Below are 20849 nucleotides of genomic sequence, written 5' to 3'. Positions count from 1 at the left end.
TTTGAATCAGGGCTGACAAGGATCACAGAAAAATCGTATCTCACAGGTAGGAACCAGGGCTTAAAAGAGCCTCGTATTTAATCAGAAATGAAAGACAGTATTAGAGACAGTGACTCCAGAGTGACTCACTGAGGGGAGGAAGGGCTGTGGGGAGCAAAGAAACCCTAAGATTAGACGAGGCATCCTCTGGACGCCTCCACAGCCCGTCCCCAGTGTCTTGCCGCTGGTAGGCACTCACCCAGTGTTCGTTAGTTACCAGGAAGTGGCATGCACCTGTGAAGTCTTGACGATTTTAAATCCATTGTTTTGCTTTGTTTCCTAATTGTAGCTGGTGCCCAAGATAGGATCGGTTGGGCCTTTGGCCTGGGATTGGAAAGACTGGCCATGATTCTCTATGACATCCCAGATATCCGTCTCTTCTGGAGCGAGGATGAGCGCTTCCTGAAGCAGTTCCGCTTGTCCGATATCAACCAGAAGGTGACATTTCAGGTATGATGACACTCAAGAATCAAGCCAATCATAATGCAATTGCTTATCAAGAACTGAAGGAGGAATGTACGTGAAAAGAAATTTATTGAATTTAAAAATAATACGAATTTGAAAAGAAAGGTCTATAAACACACAAGAGTTCATAAACCTTCAGAAATTGTATGTGAGAAAAAGACATTCATGAAGCTCATTAGTCTAAGCAGAGAACCAGTTTGGGGCTTTGTTGATGACCATTTTATTACAATGAAATATCGATCTTCATATCTGATGATATTTTTTTAGTTTAGTTTTTCTGATACTAATATAGACTCATTGGCTTTCCTAGGATTAGTGTTTGTAATTCATATCTTACCACTTCACTATCACTGCACGTCTTTATATTAAAAGTGTGTCTCTTACAAACAGCGTTGAGTTGGATCTTCTTTCAAATCCAGATTTAATTGAAGTGTTGACTATATCTTACATTTAATATAATGATGTGGGATATTCTTTGGTTTAAGTCTGTCATCCTTTATTTTTCCCCATTTCCCCCTTCTTTATTTCTTTATTTGGAAATTGAGGTTTTGTGGGGTTTGTTTTGTTTATCTGTTTGTTTGTATATTCCGTTTCATTACTCTTACTGCTATTTAGTTTCACCATTCTGTATTACTTTTAAGTGGTTATTCTAGATTACAGTATGCATAATTAATTCATCATACTTCACCATGGGTACCTATTACACAACTTCATGAAACAGCTAATCTTACAATAGTGTAATTCTATTTACTCCTGTTTTTCGTGTTGTCATATTTTACTTCTCCATATATTCTAATCCCACAGTACAGAGGGTGCAAAAAAAAATGTATACATATTTTAAGAAAGGAAAAATACTGTATTAAAATTGTAATGCTCAATTTATACTGATAACAAAAGATGAATACAGGTGATGTGTATACATTTTTTTGGCACCCCCGGTATATTGCTCTGTTTGCTTCATGTAGCTAATTTATCTTTTAAAGAAATTTAAAACAATATTGTTTTATATGTCCCTTGATATTTACCCCACACTAATTATTCCTTTCTGCTGATCTTGATTTTTTTCTGTGATTATTTCCTTTAAGCCTGAAGAACTTTTAGTATTTCTTATAGTTCTGGATCAGTTTTCTCAGCTTTGGTTTGTCTGCAAATACCTTTGTTTTACATTTATTTTTTAGGAATGCTTTCAAAGGGTATAGGTGTCTCAGTTGTGAGATTTTATGTGTTCGTTTTTTTTTTTCTTTTCAGCTCTTAAAACATGTTATTTCACTGCCTTTATCTTTTTACTTTGGTTTACAGCAGTTTGACCTGTGTAGGATTTTCTGTCTATTATCCTGCTTGGGGTTTCACTGTGTTGGATTAATGTCTTTCAACTGTCTTTAAAAATTGTCATCTCATATTCCTTTCAACAATTCTACTCCACTCTTATTCTTTTTTTCCTATTCAGGCTGCAAATGCATGTATATCAGACCATTTGGAATTCTGCCATAGAGTTCTGTGGCTCGGGGTTTGTTTTTTATTATTGATTTCTTTTTTCACTCTGTGCTTTATTTTGGATGGTTTTTATTGTCCTATCTCTGGGTTTACTAATATTTGCTATTGTGTCTAGTTAACCAGTTAACCCATCCACTGAGTTAATCATTCCAGATATTGTACTCACCAGTTTTACTACAATTTCTGCTTGCTGCCTTTTTAGAGTTTTTATTACTCTGATGAAATTCTCCATCTTTTCACCCATTTTGTACATTTTCCCTTAAACTTTTTAGCATATTCATAACAGGTATTTTTAAATCCTTCTCCGTTAATTCCAACCATTAATTACCTATTATTATCTTTTTCTTCTTATGAGTCATATTTTTCCTGCTTTTTCGATTGTCTTAAATTTTTTTTTTTAATTGGGGAATATTGGGGAACATTGTGTTTTCTCCAGAGCCCATCAGCTCCAAGTCGTTGTCCTTCAATCTAGTTGTGGAGGCCGCAGCTCAGCTCCAAGTCCAGTCACAGTTTTCAATCTTAGTTGCAGGGGGCGCAGCCCACCATTCCATGTGGGAATTGAACCGGCAACTTTGTTGTTCAGAACTCGCACTCTAACCAACTGAGCCATCCCGCCGCCCCTCGATTGTCTTAATTTTTAATTGTATTTAAAAGAACACAGAAGCTGAAGGTGACTCAGAAAGCCTTACCCTTTCTCCTGTCAGGCAGCTAAGGGGACTAGGCCAAAGATCCGTTCTAACCAGGAGTTGGATCTCCCATTTGGTTTCCTCTGGATGGTGAGATCTGGCCCAGCAGCAGTTTGGGATCTGCGCATGTGAGATTGCAACCTCTGTCCCTGCGTCCCTCCCGGGTGCTAGCTTCTTTCACACCAGTGCTTGCTATGCAGAAATATTATGGAGGAGAGTCGGCTGGCAGTGAGGGTGAGCTGTTTCTCTGTTTGCCAACCTGCTACACCAGCCGGTGATCGGCTGATAAAAGTTTGGCTCATTTCTCCAGCAAAGTTTCTTTACCAAGAGCAGGCTAGCTCTTCTGACAGCTCATGCCGCTGTGGTGAAAGCCCTTCACCCTAGAAGGGCTCATCTCTCTGGAATTTCATTCATTTATACTTATGTGTAAATTGCTTCAATATCTTTTATGACAGATAAGATTTTTAAATTTATTGTTTTCTCACAGTTACAGTGGGACTGACTTTTTAATTTTTTTTTTTTTGCAACCTTTGGCATCGTAACCAAAGGTGGAGCCTCCTATTGCTAATTTAATATTTTTGTTTCATCTTTAATGGCCTTTTTAAAGTTTCTCATCCCCCCCACCACCCTGCCCTTTGGTAACCATCAACTTATTCTCTACTTGGCTGTTTCTGTTTTGTTTTGCTTTTTTTTATATTCCATATATAAGTGACATCAGTGGTATTTGTCTTCCTCTATCTGACTTGTTTCAAAACTGGAACCTCCTATCATTCATCTTTAATGGCCTTAAATCCCCCTTTTTTTTTTTTTTTAAAGTAAGCTGTTTATTTTTAAACTAGGTCCTTCTCGGTTAATCTGGAATAAAGCCCCAGCTAAATAATCAAAAGTAAAACCTGGCGAAGGATCTGCTTTTCTCACTCACTTTTTCATTAATTCAGCCATTTATTTAATTGGCAAACACGGATGTAAAACCAGCAGCATGGTCCAGAGTGAGTGTATTACACAAGTAATACAATTGCGATCACAAGTTAGTGGCTTGTGTACAATTTTAAGTGTACTCACAACTGTCTTCCCTTAGCACACGCAGAGATACCCCAGTATAGACTGTGGGCCTTTTGTATTGTGACATCTTAAAATTCTTTTCTGCCTTCCATGTTGAAAATCAGTGTATATGTACCTGCACTATTATATAATTAATATAGTTGCCTTTGTGTAATCAACTTAAACACTTCTGATGGTGCTGTAGCAGCCAGGGGCTACGTTTTAAGTGGCCACCGGATTTGGGTGTTGAATACGCATTCACCATGCACTCTGAGACGGAGTTGAGGCAGCAAAACACTGTTTATTAAATGAGGCAATAAGTAATATAGACAAAATAAAGCAAAGTAAGGCAAAGAGTAACAGTGAGTTCTCACCACCTAAAGAGTGTTTCCAAGGCGCTGGGGAACCGAGACAGCGTCTTGGCTTCAGGTGTGTCCGGCGAGCATCCCCGTCGGAGAGTTCCGAGTAGGGCTCCCCCAGAACACTAATTATATAGGGTTTTTTCCAATAGATTACCAGTCGGGAAAGAATGCTAGGCCATAACGATTACAATCAGGAAGGATGGGACAATGAATCACAAGTTTCAGGGTCATTATCTAGGTCAGAAGGCAGGGGGACATGATTCCGGCAGTTTCACAATGTACATGAAGTTACTATGGCCACAGGACAACCTACGTGATCCTCTTCATGCGTTCCACCTGCGCAGGTCAGCTATTGTTCAACCAGGGGGCTGGCGAGGCCTTCCAGAGTGTGCTCCTGCTGACTGGGGAGTCAGTGTCCAGGTGCCACCTGGACAGAGCGTTCCCCTGATGCAACAAGTGGAAGGCACAAAGGGATACCTCACTCACATTATATTTACTTTACTGGGGCAGTTAGTATTTGGTTGCTGAAAAAGTATATGTCCGTAAATTACTTTGTAATTTGTACATCACAGAGAGCTATTTCCTTATTATTCGCTTATAATTGATATCTGTTAATTATGTTCGTGGTTAATTTCCTATTGCTGATATATTACTACTAACCCAGTAGCTTAAAACAACATGTCTGTATTACTTTACAGTTGTGGAGGTCAGAATTTCAAAATCAATGTGACTGGGCTAAAGTCAAGGTGTCGGCAGGGCTGGTCCTTCTGGAGACGCCGAAGGGGAGTCCATCCCCTTACCCCTGCCAGCTCCTAGGGCTGTCTTCCTTCCTCGCTCGTGGGTCTGTATTGCATTTTTGCCTCTCCTTTCCTCTGTAGTCACATCACCTTCTCTGAATTTTCATCTCCCTCTTACAAGGACCCTTGTGATTACATGGAGCCCACCAAGATAATTCAAGATAATCTCTACATCTCAAGATCCTTTCTTAATCACATCTGTAAAGCTCTTTTGGAGTATAACATGGTCACATATTTATAGGTTCCAGGGATTAGGACATGGACATCTTTGGGGAAGGGCCATTATTCGGCCTATCACATATACCTTTATAAAAGTCGGACAATTCAGTTTGCGAACTCATCCTAGAAAAAGTGCTACATACCTCATGCTGAATATCACTGTGGGCACCTTTGAAGCACTCCCCTTGGGAAGCTATGCACTGACGCCAGCACCTAGTCCACCCTTTAAAGCAATTTTGGAACTCTTTCTGGAATGGCCATCAGAGCTGTCATTGTATTACCCTTGATGTCCTGAATATTATCAAAATGTCTTCCTTTCAATATTTCCTTTATCTTTGGGTAAACAAAGAAGTCATTGAGGGCCAGATTACGTGAGTGGGGAGGGTGCTCCAATACAGCTATTTGTTTACTGGCTGAAAACTCCCTCACAGACAGTGCTGGGTGAGCTGGTGCATTGTGGTGATGCAGCAGCTGTGAATTGTTGGTGAAAACTTCAGGTCGTCTAACTTTTTCATGCAGCCTTTTCAGCATTTCCAAATAGTAAACCTGGTTAACTGTCCAGTTGGTACAAATTCATAATGAATAATCCCTCTGATATCAAAAAAGGTTAGCAACATCGTTGCAGCAAGTTCACAAACTTGATTATCAGACCTCATATATTCCATTTTCTTCATGGCAGATTGCTTGCCTTCAGGTATAATACAGCAGAATTCATTGTTAGGTATAATTAATACAGACAGTATGAAAATATTTACAAATTTTCAACTATTTGTATAGAGTGCTCATGGTTATTTATTTCTGAGGAGAATAAGAGACTTATTTTGTCACTTACTGTTGCTGGCCTATCTTAAGAAGAATATTTAACATGATTATAATACTATGCAAGACTTCCCCAGAGAGGGGGAGGAAATGTGGGGTAAAAGGCCTGCTGGCAGCCGTGAACTTGTGGCTTCTCTGGCCAGGAAACTCTGGGGAGCCACTGGGGACTCCTCTTGTGTAGGGCGGGCAGGAGGCAGACATTTCTCTTCTCTCAGCTCCCTCAGGCCCTCCTGGATTATGCTGCAGGCTCTCTTGGCTTCTCTGGCATCTTTCTCTGCATAGTCTCCATGGTCTTGTAAATCCATCTAGCTGTGACGGCCGTCTTCCAGGTGCTAGCAAACAGTCTAATTTATATCACCCCCGAGGCCTCATCTCTGCCACTCTTTCTTGAAAACTATTATTTAAGTCTAATAAGTAGAAAACTCAAGTTATAGTGTGGTTCTTAATTCTTGGCTTTTTATTTTATTTGTTTTGAGTTAGGTGCTTCTGTGTTGTGGCTCTCTTTACCCAACCTAGATTGGTGCTTGACGTAAGTGGATGAGCAAGCTGGTGGTTTTATCATGTAAGTGTTGTCTTCTTCTGTACAAGAGATCTTGGTCCCCTACTCCAGCTCCCCATGCTGGGCTCGTTCCGAGTGTTTGGGCCCTTGTTGTATGTATTCCTGCCACCTCCTTTCAAGTAAAACTCACTGTTTCAGTACATTCAATGGAATATTCAATAATCCAATTTTTAACAGATTATTTATTTGTTCAGTTACAGTTCACATTGAATACTTTACATTAGTTTCAGGTGTACAGCAGAGTGGTTAGATATTTGTATAAATCATGAAGTGATCCTCCCTTGTATTCTAGTACCCACACGACACCAGACATAGTTATTACCATTTTATTGACTATGTTCTCTATCCTGTACTTTACATCCCTGTGACTATTTTGTAACTACCAATTTTTATGTCCTAATCCCTTCACCTTTTTCACCCAGCTGCCCGACATCCCTCCCCTCTGGCAACCGTCAATTTGTTATCTACATGAGTCTGTTTCTGGTTTGTTTCTTTATTTTGTTCTTTAGATTCCACATATAAGTGAGATCATATGGTGTTTGTCTTTCTCTGTCTGACTTATTTCACGTAGCATAGTACCCTCTAGGTCCATCCATGTTGTCGCAAATGGCAAGATTTCATTCTTTTTTATGGCAAAGTAATATTCCACTATATATATATATATATATATATATATATGTACCACCTCTTCTTTATCCAATCGTCTATTGATAGGGTTGCTTCCATATCTTGGCTATTGTAAATAACACTGCAGTGAACATAGGGATGCATATATCTTTTTAAATTAGTGTTTTGGATGTCTTTGGGTAAATACCCAGAAGTGGAATTGTTGGGTCGTAAAGGAATTCTATATTTAACTTTTTAAGGAAACTCCAAAACATTTTCCATAGTGGCTATACCAATTTACAATCCCACCAACAGTACACAGCGTTCCTATTTTTCTGCATCCTCGCCAACACTTGTTGTTTGTTGATTTATTGATGATGGCCATTCTGACAGGTGTGAGGTGATATCTCATTATGGTTTTCATTTGCATTTCTCTGGTGATTAGTGACGTTGAGCATCTTTTCATATGTGTATGGGCCATCTGTATGTCCTCTTTGGAGAAATGTTTATTTAGGTCCTCTGCCCATTTTTTAATTGAGTTATTTGTTTGTTTTTCTGGTGTTGAGTTGCATGAATTCTTCATAAATTTTGGTTATTAAGCCTTTATCAGATGGGCATTATGAATATCTTCTTCGATTCAGTAGGTTGTCTTTTCGTTTTGTTGATGGTTTCCTTTGCAGTGCAAAAACTGTTTTCTTTCTTTTTTTTCTTTCTTTTTTTCTTTCTTTATTTCTTCTTCTTCTTTTTTTTAATGTAGTCCTATTTGCTTATTTTTCTTTTTTTCCCCTTGCCTGAGGACAGCTATCAGAAAAAATATAACTAACAGCAGTGTCAGAGAGTTTACTGCCTATGTTTTCTTCTAGGAGTTTTATGGTTTCAGGTCTTACATTTAAGTCTTTAATCCATTTTGAGTTTATTCTTGTATGTGATTTAAGAAGGTGGTACAGTTTCATTTTTTTGCATGTATCTGTCCAATTGTCCCAGCATCATTTATTGAAGAGACTGTCTTCACCTCACTGTATATTCTTGCCTCCTTTCTCATTGATTAAATGACCATATAAGTGTGGGTTTATTTCTGGGCTCTCTATTCTGTTCTATTGATCTATGTGTCTGTTTTTATGCTGCTTTGATTACTATACCCGTGTAGTATAGTTTGATATCAGGTAGCATGATACCTCCAATTTTGTTTTTTATTCCCAAGATTGCTGTGACTATTTGGGGTCTTTTGTATTTCCATATAAATTTTAAGATAATTTGTTCTAGTTCCGTGAAAAATGCCATTACTATTTTTGATAGGGATTGCATTGAATCTATATATTGCTTTGGGTAGTATGGACATTTTACCAATATTAATTCTTCCTGTCTATTAGCAGTGTATATGCTTCCATTTATTTGTATCTTCTTCAATTTCTTTCTTCAGTGTCTCATGGTTTTCCAAGTGTAGGTCTTTTATCTCCTTGGTTAAATTTATTCCTAGGTATTTTTTTTTGATCCAATTGTAAATGTGATTGTTTTTGTGATTTCTCTTTCTGACAGTTCATTATTGGTATATAAAAATGCAACTGATTTCTGAACATTAATTTTGTATCCTGCTATTTTACTGAATTCATTTATCAGTTTGAAGAGTTTTTTGGTGGACTCTTTTGGGTTTTCTTTTTATATAGTATCATGTCATCAGCAACTAATGACAATTTTACTTCTTCCTTTCACATTTGGATGCCTTTTATTCTTTTTCTTGTCTCATTGCTGTGGCTAGGACTTCCAATTCTATATTGAATAAAAATGGTGAAGGTGGGCATCCTTGTCTTGTTCCTGATCTTTTTTTTTTTAATGAAAGTTTATGGGGGTGATAATTGTTACTAAAGTTACATAGATTTCAGGTGTACAATTCGGTAATACATCATCTATATATCACATTACGTGTTCACCACCCAGAGTCAGTTCTCCTTCCATCACCATATATTGGATCCCCTTTATCCTCATCTACCACCCTCTTGCCCCCTGACCTTCTAGTAATGACTAAACTATTGTCTATGAGTTTTTGTTTCTTCATTTGTTTGTCTTGTTCTTTTGTTGTTTTCAGTTTTATATACTACATATCAATGAAATCATGTGGTTCTTGACTTTTTCTGTCTCTTAAGGAGAGCGCTTTTTGCTTTTACCCATTGAGTATGATATTATCTGTGGGTTTGTCATATATGGCCTTTATTATGTTGAGATATGTTCTTTCTATTCCCAATTTGCTGAGAGTTTTTATCATAAATGGATGCTGGATTTTCTCAAACACATTTTCTGCATGTATTGATATATGCAGAAAAATTATATCATATATCATATAAAAATCATACATCATATAAATATCATATATCATATAATCATATATCATGTAAAAATCATATGTTGATATATGCAGAAAAAATCATATGTAAAAATCATATATCATAGGATTTTTATCTTTCATTTTATATATGTGATGTATCACGTTAATTGATTTGTGGATATTGAGCCAACCATGCATGCCAGGAATAAATCCCCTTGACCATGGTTTTTTATGTATTGCTGAATTTGGTTCGCTTATATTTTCTTAAGTGTTTTCGCATCTCTGTTCATTAGGGATATTGGCCTATAATTTTCTTTTCTTGTGATGTGTTTGTCTGGTTGTGGACATGGTAATGGCGGCCTCGTAAAATGAGCTGCAGCTGTCCCTCTTCTTCAATTTTTTGAAATAGTTTCAGAAGGATGGGTGTTAATTATTTTTTGAATATTATGTAAAATTCAGCTGTGAAGCCATCTGGTGCAGGAGTTTTGTTTGTTGGGAATTTTTTTGATTACTGATTCAATTTAATTTGTAGTAATCGGTTGGCTCAGATTTTCTGTTTCCTTTTGATACGTCTGTCTTAGAAGATGATATGTTTCTAGGAATTTATTCATTTCTTCCAGATTGTCCAACTTATTGACCTGTAATTGTTCATAATATTTTCTTATAATCCTTTGTATTTCTGTGCTATCCATTGTCACTTATCCTCTGTCATTACTGATTTTATTTATTTGGGTACTCTCTTTTTTTCTAGATGAGTCTGGGTAAAGATTTATTAATTTTGTTTATCTTTTCAAAGAACCATCTCTTGGTTTCGTTCATCTTTTGTATTTTTTTAAGCCTCTATTTCATTTATTGCTACTCTGATCTTTATTAATTCCTTCTTTGTATTTGGTTTGGGTTTTTTTTTTTTTTTTTCCTGTTCTTATTCCAGTTCCCTTAGGTGTAAAGTTAGATTGTTTATTTGAAATTTTTATTGTTTCTTGAGGTAGGCCTGAATTACTATGAATTTCCATTAAGACTGCTTTGGCTGTGTCCCATAGATTTTCGGTCAGGATTGTGTTTTCAATTTAGTTTGTCTCAAGATATCTTTTGATTTCTTCCTTGATCTCATTGTTAACCCATTCATTGTTTAGTAGCATGTTATTCAGCACCTATGTGTTGGAGTGTTTTTCTATTTTTATAATTGATTTTTAGTTTCATACAATTTGTGGTCAGAGAAGATGCTTGGTATGATTTTAGTCTCTTAAATTTATTGAAACTTGTCTTCTGGCCTAACGTGGTCTGTCTTGGAAAAAGTTCTATGTACACTTGAAAAGACTGTATATTCTGCTGCTGTGGGGTGAAATGCTCTAAAAATATCAATTAAATTCATCTGGCCCAGTCTGTTATTTTAAATTGCTTTATCCATTTTGATATTCTGTCTGCCAAATCTGTCCATTTGTGTCAGTGGGGTGTTAAAGTGCCCTACTATGACTGTGGTACTGTCGATATCTTCCTTTATGTTGTTCAATAGTTGTTTTATGTATTTAGAAGCTCTTACGTTGGGTATACAGATGTTTACTAGGGTTATGTCCTCTTGTTGGATTGATCTCTTTATCATTATGTCATGTCCTTTGTCTCTTATTATATAGTTTTTGTTTTAAAGTCTATTTTGTCTAATATAAGTAAGTATTGCTACCTCAGCTTTTTTTTCTTCCCATTTGTGTGAAATATCTTTTTCTATCCCTTTACTTTCAGTTGTGTATTTCTTTTTATCTGCAGTGCGTCTCTTGTAGACAGCATGTGTAGGGGTCTTGTTTTCTTATCCATTTAGCTTCCCTGTGTCTTTTGATTGGAGCATTTAGTCCATTTACATTTAAAGTGATTATTGATAGATATGTCAATAGATATATAGTTATTGCCATTTTATTTTTTATATTTGTGTTTTTTTTTCTCCCCTTCTTCTTGAAGTCCCTTTAACATTTTTTGTAATATTGGTTTGATGGTGATGAACTCTCTTAGCTTTTTCTTGTCTGGGAAGCTCTTTATCTCTCCTTCAGTTTTAAATGATAACCTTCCTGGGTAGAGTAATCTTGGTTGTAGATCCTTGCTTTTCATCACCTTGAATATTTCATGCTAACCCCTTCTAGCCTGCAACGTGTCTGCTGGGAAGACAAACTTATTGTAGCTCCCTTATAAGTAATTAGTTGCTCTTTTCTTGTTGCTTTTAAGATTCTCTCTTTGTCTTTAACCTTTGCCATTTTAATTATGATGTGTCTTGGTGGGAGCCTTTTTGTGTTCATCTTGTTTGTGACCCTCTGTGCTACTTGGACTTGTATATCTATTCCCTTCACCAGGTTAGGAAAATTTTCAGTTATCATTTTTTCAAATAGGTTTTGAATTTCTTGCTTTCTCTCTTCTCCTTCTGGTACCGCTATGATATGAATGTTATTACGCTTGATGTTTTCCCAGAGGTCTCTTAAACTGTCTTTTTTTTTTTTTTTTGCTATTCCAATTAGGTGTTTTCTGCTATCTTGTCTTCCAAATCGCTGAATTGATCCTCTACTTCATTTAGTGTGCTTGTGATTTTTTCTAGTGCATTCTTTATTTTAGTTATTGTAGTCTTCATTTTGGGCTGGTTCTTTTTTATGATTACTATTTCTTATTTGAAATTCTCATTGAGTTCATCTATTCTTCCCCTAAGTTCAGTAAGCATCCTTATAACCACTGTTTTGAACTCTGTATCTGATAGGTTGCTTGCTTCTATTTTGTTTAGTTCTTTTTCTGGAGTTTTCTTTTTTCTTTCATTTGGTTCATATTTCTTTGTTTCCTCATTTTAGCTGCCTCTCTGTGTTTGTTTCTATGTATTAGGTTGATCTGGTACGCTTCCCAGCCTTTCCTGGGTGGCCTTATGTAGTAGGTGTCCTTTGGGGCCCAGTGTCACAGTCTCCTTAATCACTTGTGCCTGGAGCTCCAGGAGTGTCCCTTGTGTAGGTTGTATGTGCCTTCCTGTTATAGTTGAGCCTTGATTGCTATTGGCACATAAGTGGGTGGGATTAACTTTAAATCTGACTGGCTGTGAGGTTTTATCATGTCCACAGCTTACTAGTTGCTGCATAGCAGGGGACTTCCCCCACCATCTGGCTCTGGTGCCCACTGATATTGCCCTTTTTGTGTGCCACCTGTGGAGGAGCTAATTGGGTAGTGCTCTGCTGTGGTCTGAAGTCAACTTCCAGGTGTTTTGGTTCTAGAACCTCTTCAGAAGGGCTCAGGTGGAGGCCCAGGTCAGCCACTGACTGTGACTGAATGGGGACTACCTGGTAGGACCTATGAAGCAATCCATGGTTGTTCGCTCCCCAGGCTGGATCTGGAGGCATATGAGAGAGGCCACACTGAGAAACAAGGACAGCTGTCATCATAACTGGTCCTGGGATAGCTCTGCAAAAAGCCCAGGGCATCCCATGGCCTGCTGCCACCTGCCAGCTCCTGTAAGACTCAGTTACTGATGCATCCTCGTGCGGTACACAAGTTGGGTGAGGTGGGGTAGCAGAGTCACCAAAGTGGGATGAGTTGTGTTCACCAGGTTAATGTAGATTCTGGTTTGATGCCAGCAGTGAGCCTGGAGCTAGTCAGTAAAAGTCTCAGAGCACACCGAAGTCAGCTGCCATCCTCCTGAGGCCCACAGACTTCCGAGTGTTTTCCAAGAAAGAGAGCAACGTGGATAGTACTGGCTGCTGGCCAAAAGAGCCTCCTGCATTGCTCAAGGTGTGTCGGGCATGGTCCCAGGGATTCACTAAGGTGGACTGAGCCAAGTTCACCAGGCCATTGTAGATTCAGATTTGGTCATGTGGGGGAGGGCTCAAAACCGGAAAGATGGCACCTGCCTGCCAGCTGCACAGAAGGAGGATTCTAAACAGGGAAAATGGCAACTGTCCCTCCAATCCTTGTCCTGCAGCCACACAACTCAGTCGTTCCCTGTATGTACCTCCGCTGCAGCCCAGAGTGAGTGCCTGTGAGCGAGTAAGTCTGTATTTGGGCCCTTTAAGAGGACATCTGGGTTTCCCACAGCCTTCTATCTTATCCGGAGGGCTGGAATCCCTACTGTTTTCACAGTAGATGTTGTTGATGCTCCTCTTCCCAGCACCGGTCCTCCAGGCTGGACCCTCCGGTGTAGTGCTCAGGTCCCTCACCCCTTCAGGGGTGTGACCTCTTCAGCCAAGATTCTCCTCCGGATTCTAAACCTCCACACACAGGTGTGGGTCCAGCCTGTTTTGCATCTCTGCCCTTCCTACTAGTCTCGACATGGCATCTTTTTATCACCCATTATAGGTCTTCTATCCGCTAGCCTTCAGATAGTTCTCCAGGTTGATTGTTCCATAGGTTAGTTTTAATTTTAATGTGGTCAAGGGACGAGGCAAGCACAGCATTTATTTACTATGCCGTCTTGGATCTTACTCAATAATCCAACCTTTGTTCCTTCTTTAAATGTTGTTTGAACAATCCTGAATTATGAATTCAGTATTTGCTTCTACACTGAGTAATACTTGTTATTGAAAATTATTCATTAATCAACATTGTAATTTTATTCACATATTTTACTTAACTGTTATTAATTTTATATGTGTCCATAGTTGCTCACAAGGTCAGTCCCTATTTGATAAAGTAATTCAGCAATGTTGATTGCTACCTTTCTTTCCGGTTAAGGAGTTTTATTGGCTCTCTTATGTGTGCACAAACTATATTTCTAATCATAGGTAATATCTCAAATACTTGTTACTGCAACAGGAATAGGTGAGCGTGGATAGGTGGTAACATGCAAACTTATCATATCAAACCCTCTTCAAGATCATAATAATCAGTTAGTGGTTAACACTCACTTAAACCTTGCTCTATGTTCAGCATTATTTTACAAGCTTTATATGTAATTTTGTCCCCTTAATATCCCTCTGAGTTTAGTTATTATTTTACAGATGAGGAAATGGTAGCTGTGTGGTTACTGTTGTGAGCACAGTGTTTTGTTCATTCAGGGCTTCAAAGAGCCATTTCCTAAAGTATTTTCCTAAGTATAAAATTCATAGGTTGATTATTTAGAGCCAAAGGATTTAAATTTTTTAACAGACTCAAAGATAAGTATGTAACTTATAGAAAAATAAGGCATCGAGTTTAATTATCTAATTTATGAACTTACTGTAACAAGCTACCTATATAAAGGCTTGTCAGTCTTTAATGTACAGATGAATCTTGCTAAAATCCAGATTTTGGTTTAGTATGCGCAATATGGAAATTCTGCATTTCTGTCTAACTCCCAGCTGATGCTGTTGCTGTCAGTCTCTGTAAACCACACTTCGAATCTACATAATGGACAAAATTTTCATACATGTCAAAGCTCAGCTACCTCTCTGTGAAATCAGATGATAAAATGAAATAGTCTGACCAGGTGATTAAATTCACTTCCTCCTCTGTTGCACTCTAAGTTTCAGTTTAATATAACTGTCACAATAAACAGATCTATAATTTATGATACCTTTTGCACTAATCTCAAAAGTCTTTTCTTCTTGTCCTACATTTTGTTACCATGAATTTCAGAGTTGTTGTTCTGCTATACTTTTATTTTTATGAGCTACCTAGTGATTTCCTTCCTTCTTCCTTCCTTTCTTTTTTTCCTTTCTTAATTTTTTCTTTTTCGCTCACTCTCATTCATTCGTTCATTCATTTCTATTTCTATTTGTCAGTGTGAGGGGACTGTGGGAATAAACTCATACATTTTAAATGTGTATTTTAAAAAATATGCTTAAGTCACAGATGTGTTTATGTATTTTAAGTAATTTGTAAAGAGAAAGTGTTAGTATAAGAAATAGAAAAAAATAGATCTAGAGATGATGAAAGATGAGACTAAAAGCATGGAGAATTTGGGAGGCATCAGCAGGACAGTAACCCTGATAGGCTCTTACATCAACTCAGGCATCTCTGAGGTCAATCATTGATAGACTCCCCTGGGAAAACTGTGTCACAGTTTGTCCTTGCTCTTTCTCTAACGCCCAGCATCAGCAGTGAGTGCTGTGTTATGTGAGAACTGGGAGTTTTTTAAGACCACGTTTGGCCATTTTCCATTATTTATGTCTCCTGGCAATCATAGTTCAGTGCATCATACATCTATACATTAATTGCTTAGTAACTTATAATACTTGCCTTTGGTTGAGTAGTATGTGTAAGCCACTGAACTAAATACTTTGACTATATTTTAGTTTTCATTCAGCACAATCCAATGGGGTGGGCACTATAAACCCATTTTACAGATGATGAAACCGAGGCTTGGAACCACCAAGTAATTCAACCATAATAACTGTAAATTACAGAACTAGGATTTTTGTCCAAGGTTGGTTCCAGAGAGCTCCTTATATTGAACCAGTAAACTATTGTTGCCTAGACCACAGCACTGTTCTGGAATCAGTAACATGAAATTGACAGTTCTTGACTTTAAGTTGTTTCCTTCCAATCTAGATTTATGAAGAGATAATTATAAAATACTAGGGAAATACAATGATGGAGCTATATAGGTGAATGTAGTATGTTGCTGATACTGACCAGTGCATGTGGAGGTCAAAATTTTCTTTTTAAATCCTATTTTTACTAGTTAATTCTCTAAATCCTCCATGTTTCTCCAAAATTGTATTAGGACTTAACTCTGTTATTACTTGTCAGTGCCCATTGCTTGGAATAACTCCTAGATCTGGTTTTGCTGTCATTATCATAAACATTGTCTGATAGAGACTTAATGCAGGATTATGGAGTGTTTCCTCATTCTATTCCCAAATAAAACCACTGGTGAGAATCCCCATCAGCTTCCTTGTGTTGCAATGAAATTAATGGATCTCAGACTTCTTCAGTGTTTCCGTGTGCATTGTTCCCATCTCATATAGACAAAAAGCACAACCGTATTTTTCTTTCACTGGAAGAGGGATGCTTATCCCAGAAGAAACTAACAGAAAGAGGTAGAGGAAGGAGGGGGGAAGATGACCAGCCATAAAACCTTTTATATGTGCTCTGTAATCTTTGTTGACTGCCAAATGAGGAGAGACGTAATGAGCAAGAGAATGGACAAGTTTGTACTGGGAATCATTATAGTGCTTACGTGTGAAGCATTCATGACAAAGCCTACCACCTACTAAGCATTTCATCCGTTTTAACTGGTTTTCATATTTTCCCCACCACCATTGTTGCTATCACCGCCATCACCATAATTACTTCAAAACATATACTGTGTGAGCACAGCAGCCACAGCCCTCGTTTCCTGGTCCTGTGTGCCCACAATCTCCATCTTCACTGTGCTTTGCCAGCATTGGTGGTACATGATCCCAGCTTCATGATGCTGGGGCATTTCATTTACCCACAGTCTATTGAGTTCTGTGGATTGTGCATTTATGGTGGCATTTTGCGCATATTATCTTGTGATCCTGGAAATGAAGAATGGTTACAGTAAGCAGTAATTTGTATAGTGGATAGCTTAATTATTCTATCACTTGGCTGAATAATGGATCAGAGGTTTTCTTTCAATATGAGGGAAGAATTTATTTTCTGAAGGGCCTCCCTATGAGATTTATAAATTACATTTATAGGCTATAATTCACTACAAGGACAGTGAATTATAAATAGATAACTCTCCTAGACTCCATTTGACAAAGTTTGAACTCCAGGTTCACTGCTGTTTGAGTATAAAATATCTATTTTGTATTTATTTTTATTCATTTTTAAAATGATAAAATATTCTAAACATACATACATATATTTCTTGACTTGATTTACTAATAAGACTGTGTGCCCTGCACCAGCTATCTACCTCTATCAAAAATGCCAGGATTTTACCACAGATTCTTTTAAAGAGTAAAAGCATTAGAAATGCAGTTGACAAACCTGTGCCCAGCGGACATTCTCCTTCCTGCTTTCCTCCCCACAGGTGACCGCTTACTTCAGTTTGATCTTTACCATTCTCATGTTATTTGTGTGTATCTAAAAACAATTTGTAGGATTCTTCAAACTGTACATAATGTAGCTAGAATAGTTTAAAAATAGATATTCAGAGAAGTTTTATGAGAAATTTGATGAGCATAGTCTAAAATTTATATGGAAATGCAGAGTGCTAGGAATAGGCAAATAACCAAGTTGAAGGATTTGTTTCATTTAATGTCATCTTTTTAAAAAGGTACAGTCATTGTGGAAATGTGGAATTGATGCGAGACAGACGTATAGGGCCATGGAATGTAGTAAAGGAGCCCAGATACACACCTCTGTTTTGAGCTGCACTTGTGGTAACACCTGCACTAGGGAACAGAGCGGGGGAAACCTTTTGTGCAAGTGGAGCAAGGATAATTGAGTATCCATCTGGAAAAACTGAAACGACCCCATATTCCTAATTATTTAAAAGTGAATTCAGGGGGTTTGTAGATCTAAATGTGAAAGGCAATTAATTAGCTACTGACTTCGAAAATGTTATTTTACCATGAGTGATTCTTTGATTCTTATTGGCGTAAATTGAATAGAGATTGAACTAAACGAACTGTGGTAATGTAAAATTAAAACCTAATTAAATGTCTGGTTTTGAAAGTTTTGAAATCAGTTTTGTTTTTTTTTTAAGTGGTTACTATAAGTTTTTGTAGAGCCTTTTATCAAATTAGAGATGTTTCCTTCTGTTTCTGGTTTCCTAAGAGTTTTTATCATAAATGACTTAACATTTATCAAACCTTTCCATATATTTTGAAGTGTTCTTGTGATTTTTTGGCTCTGTTCTGTTAATGTTGTGACATAGTAATTGTTTTTGCATAAACATAACTTTTCTGGAAATATATTATCTTTTTAATATATTTCTAGATTTGATTTGCAAATATTTAGGATTTTAAAATCTGTTCAGGAGTGAGATAGATCTGTAATCTTCTGTGCTGCTTGTGCTCTTATCAAGTTTTGATGTTAAGAGTATGCTATCCTCATGAAACAAATTTGGAAGTATTTCCTTTTTCTATTTTCTGGGAATATCTTGAAGGTTGATATTTGTTTCTTATGTGTTTGATCAAATTTACCAGAGAAAGTCCTCTGGCCCTGGAGTTTTCTTTCTGGGAAGTTTTTAACCACAGAGTAAATGTTTTAATAGTTATTAGGCTATACAGATTTTGTTTTGTATGTGTCAGTTTTGATTTTTTTTTTTTTTAGAAATTTGTCCATGTCATCTAATGTACAAATGTATTGGCATGAAGTTGTTTGTAATTTTCTCTTATTATGGGACATTTTTAAAAAATATGTTTATTTAGTCAGTAGTCAAGCACATTTACTAACATCTTATCAAATTTTGTGCTCCCTTTTTTTTAATACTAAACTTTCTCTTAGAATTTTCTTTTGTTCTTAATGAAGCACTTTATATCCTTTGAATATTTTTTCTATGAAGGATTATAAGTGGGAAACTGTTTATTTATCCCACTTAGTACTCGAAGGGTACTTTTGTTTAACTAGAAAAGTCTGGTTTACTAGTTCTCTCTGAATAGTGCTTCTCCTCCATTCTCTCCACTGCCTTTTTCTGAATCTCTTCTTAATATATTGGAGCTTCTTAGCTATTTGCCATGTATCTTAACTATTCTTTGATACTTTTAGTTTTTCTGTCCTCTTGTGCTGGTGAGTTTCTCAGTACTTTCTACCAATTTAATAGTTTTCTCCAAGTTTTTTTGAACCTAAGAACTATTACCCTGTTTCCCAGAAAAATAAGACCTAGCCGGACAATCAGCTCTAATGCATATTTTGGAGCAAAAATTAATATTAGACTGGCATTATATTATATTATATTATATTATATCATATTATATCATATTATATCATATTATGTTGTATATCATATATCATATCATGGACCCAGTCTTATATTATAGGAAAATAAGACCGGGTCTTATATTAATTTTTGCTCCAAAAGACACATTACAGCTGATGGTCTGGCTAGGTCTTATTTTCATGGAAACATGGTACTTTTTTTTTCTAAGATCACTGCTTATTTCCTTTTCTGCTCTACCTTCTTATTTCATGTCTGCCTGGTTTTGTTTCCTAATCCCTTGCTTTTCAAAATGGTTGTATTTTGTTTAGCAATTTGAATATCTTTATTATGTTATTCTAAAGTTTTTAGGTATTCTATAGTATTATATAAAATGAGTTATGGTTGTTGATATAGTTGGTTGTGTTTTTGCTTATTACAATGTTTCAGTGTTTCAAAAATGTAGTTTTTCCAGCTCATTTTGAACATGTGGTCACTTTTCCCCCATTTTTAAAATCACAAACACTCTGCTCATTCTTCCTTGTCTACCGGCCTTGTGTGGCCTCCTCCATGTGGCCCCAGCGTGCCCCAGTTGACAAATGGTTTTTTAATGGCATTTTAAAATGTCCCCCTCTTGATTATATAGTCACCAAGTTAATGGGAGTTTGTTTCAAGAGACTATATCTGCTTCTTCCTTTTTCTCTGGGCTTCTTCTTTCTTTTTTCTATAAAAGAGGAGGTGATTCAAAGCATAAACTCATAGCAGCATCATGACAGGAAGTTGAAATGAGACCATGAGGCAATAAATTCCTTAACAGTTAGGTTTTTGGATGAGTCTGTCATTGTTCACCAGAAACCCAATGACATGGCATGTGTCTTGTTTGTCACAGTCCGCCTTTTTCCTGTCCTGACAGTCATTGGCACAGCCCATTTCCCCAGATGTACCCAGCCTTCTGAACTACTGGTCACTCTACTCTTTCTTCCCCATGCAACCAAAGCAGGCTTTTATGCAAATAAGTCAATCTGATATTCTTAAAGTGATAACCTTGACTCCACTCTAATTTATATATGCATAGAAATGTATACGTATATGTTATGACATAATATATAAAATATATGTGTACAATTGTGGTAAAATATACATAACATAAAATTTATGAACATTTTAAAGTATACAGTTTGGTGCAGTAAGTACATTCACATTATTGTGCAACCATCACCACTATTTATTTCCAGAACTTTTTCATCATCCCAAACTAAATTCTGTAACCATTAAATAATTATTTCCCAACCCCCTATCCCTTAGCCCCTGGCAACCACCACTTCACTCTCTGTCTCTATGAATTTGACCACTGTAGGTACCTCATATACATACATCTTTTTTGACTCATTCTGTTTATCCATTCGTCTGTCTATACACACTTAGATTGCTTCCACATCTTGGCTTTTCTGAATAATGCTGTGGTAAACATCAGTATATAAGGATCTCTTCGAGACCCTGCTTCCAATTCTCTTGGGTAGATACCCAGAAGTGCAATTGCTGGGTCACAGAGTAGTTTTGCTTTTAACTTTTTGATGAACTGTCACACTGTGTCCCACAGTGGCTGCACATCTTACCTTCCCACCGGCAGTGCACATATCCTTGCTAAAGTTACTTTCTGCTATATTTTTATAGTAGCC

The 20849-nt window shown here is 37.0% G+C and overlaps 1 protein-coding gene across 5 annotated transcripts in view; it reads left to right on the top strand.

Moving 5' to 3' along the window:
• The window catches only part of FARS2 (phenylalanyl-tRNA synthetase 2, mitochondrial), a 497776-nt gene that overhangs the window by 278253 nt on the left and 198674 nt on the right, over positions 1-20849 (top strand). For all 5 annotated transcript variants that reach the window (XM_033115749.1, XM_033115747.1, XM_033115751.1 and 2 more), the window contains exon 5: positions 329-489. In XM_033115749.1, the coding sequence (XP_032971640.1) occupies positions 329-489 (161 nt within the window). The remainder of the gene's footprint in view (positions 1-328; positions 490-20849) is intronic.

This window comes from Rhinolophus ferrumequinum, chromosome 9 (assembly GCF_004115265.2).
Source record: "Rhinolophus ferrumequinum isolate MPI-CBG mRhiFer1 chromosome 9, mRhiFer1_v1.p, whole genome shotgun sequence".
NCBI lineage: Eukaryota > Metazoa > Chordata > Mammalia > Chiroptera > Rhinolophidae > Rhinolophus > Rhinolophus ferrumequinum.
Note: the sequence above shows the minus strand (reverse complement) of the source record. Positions and strands in the feature narration are given on the sequence as shown.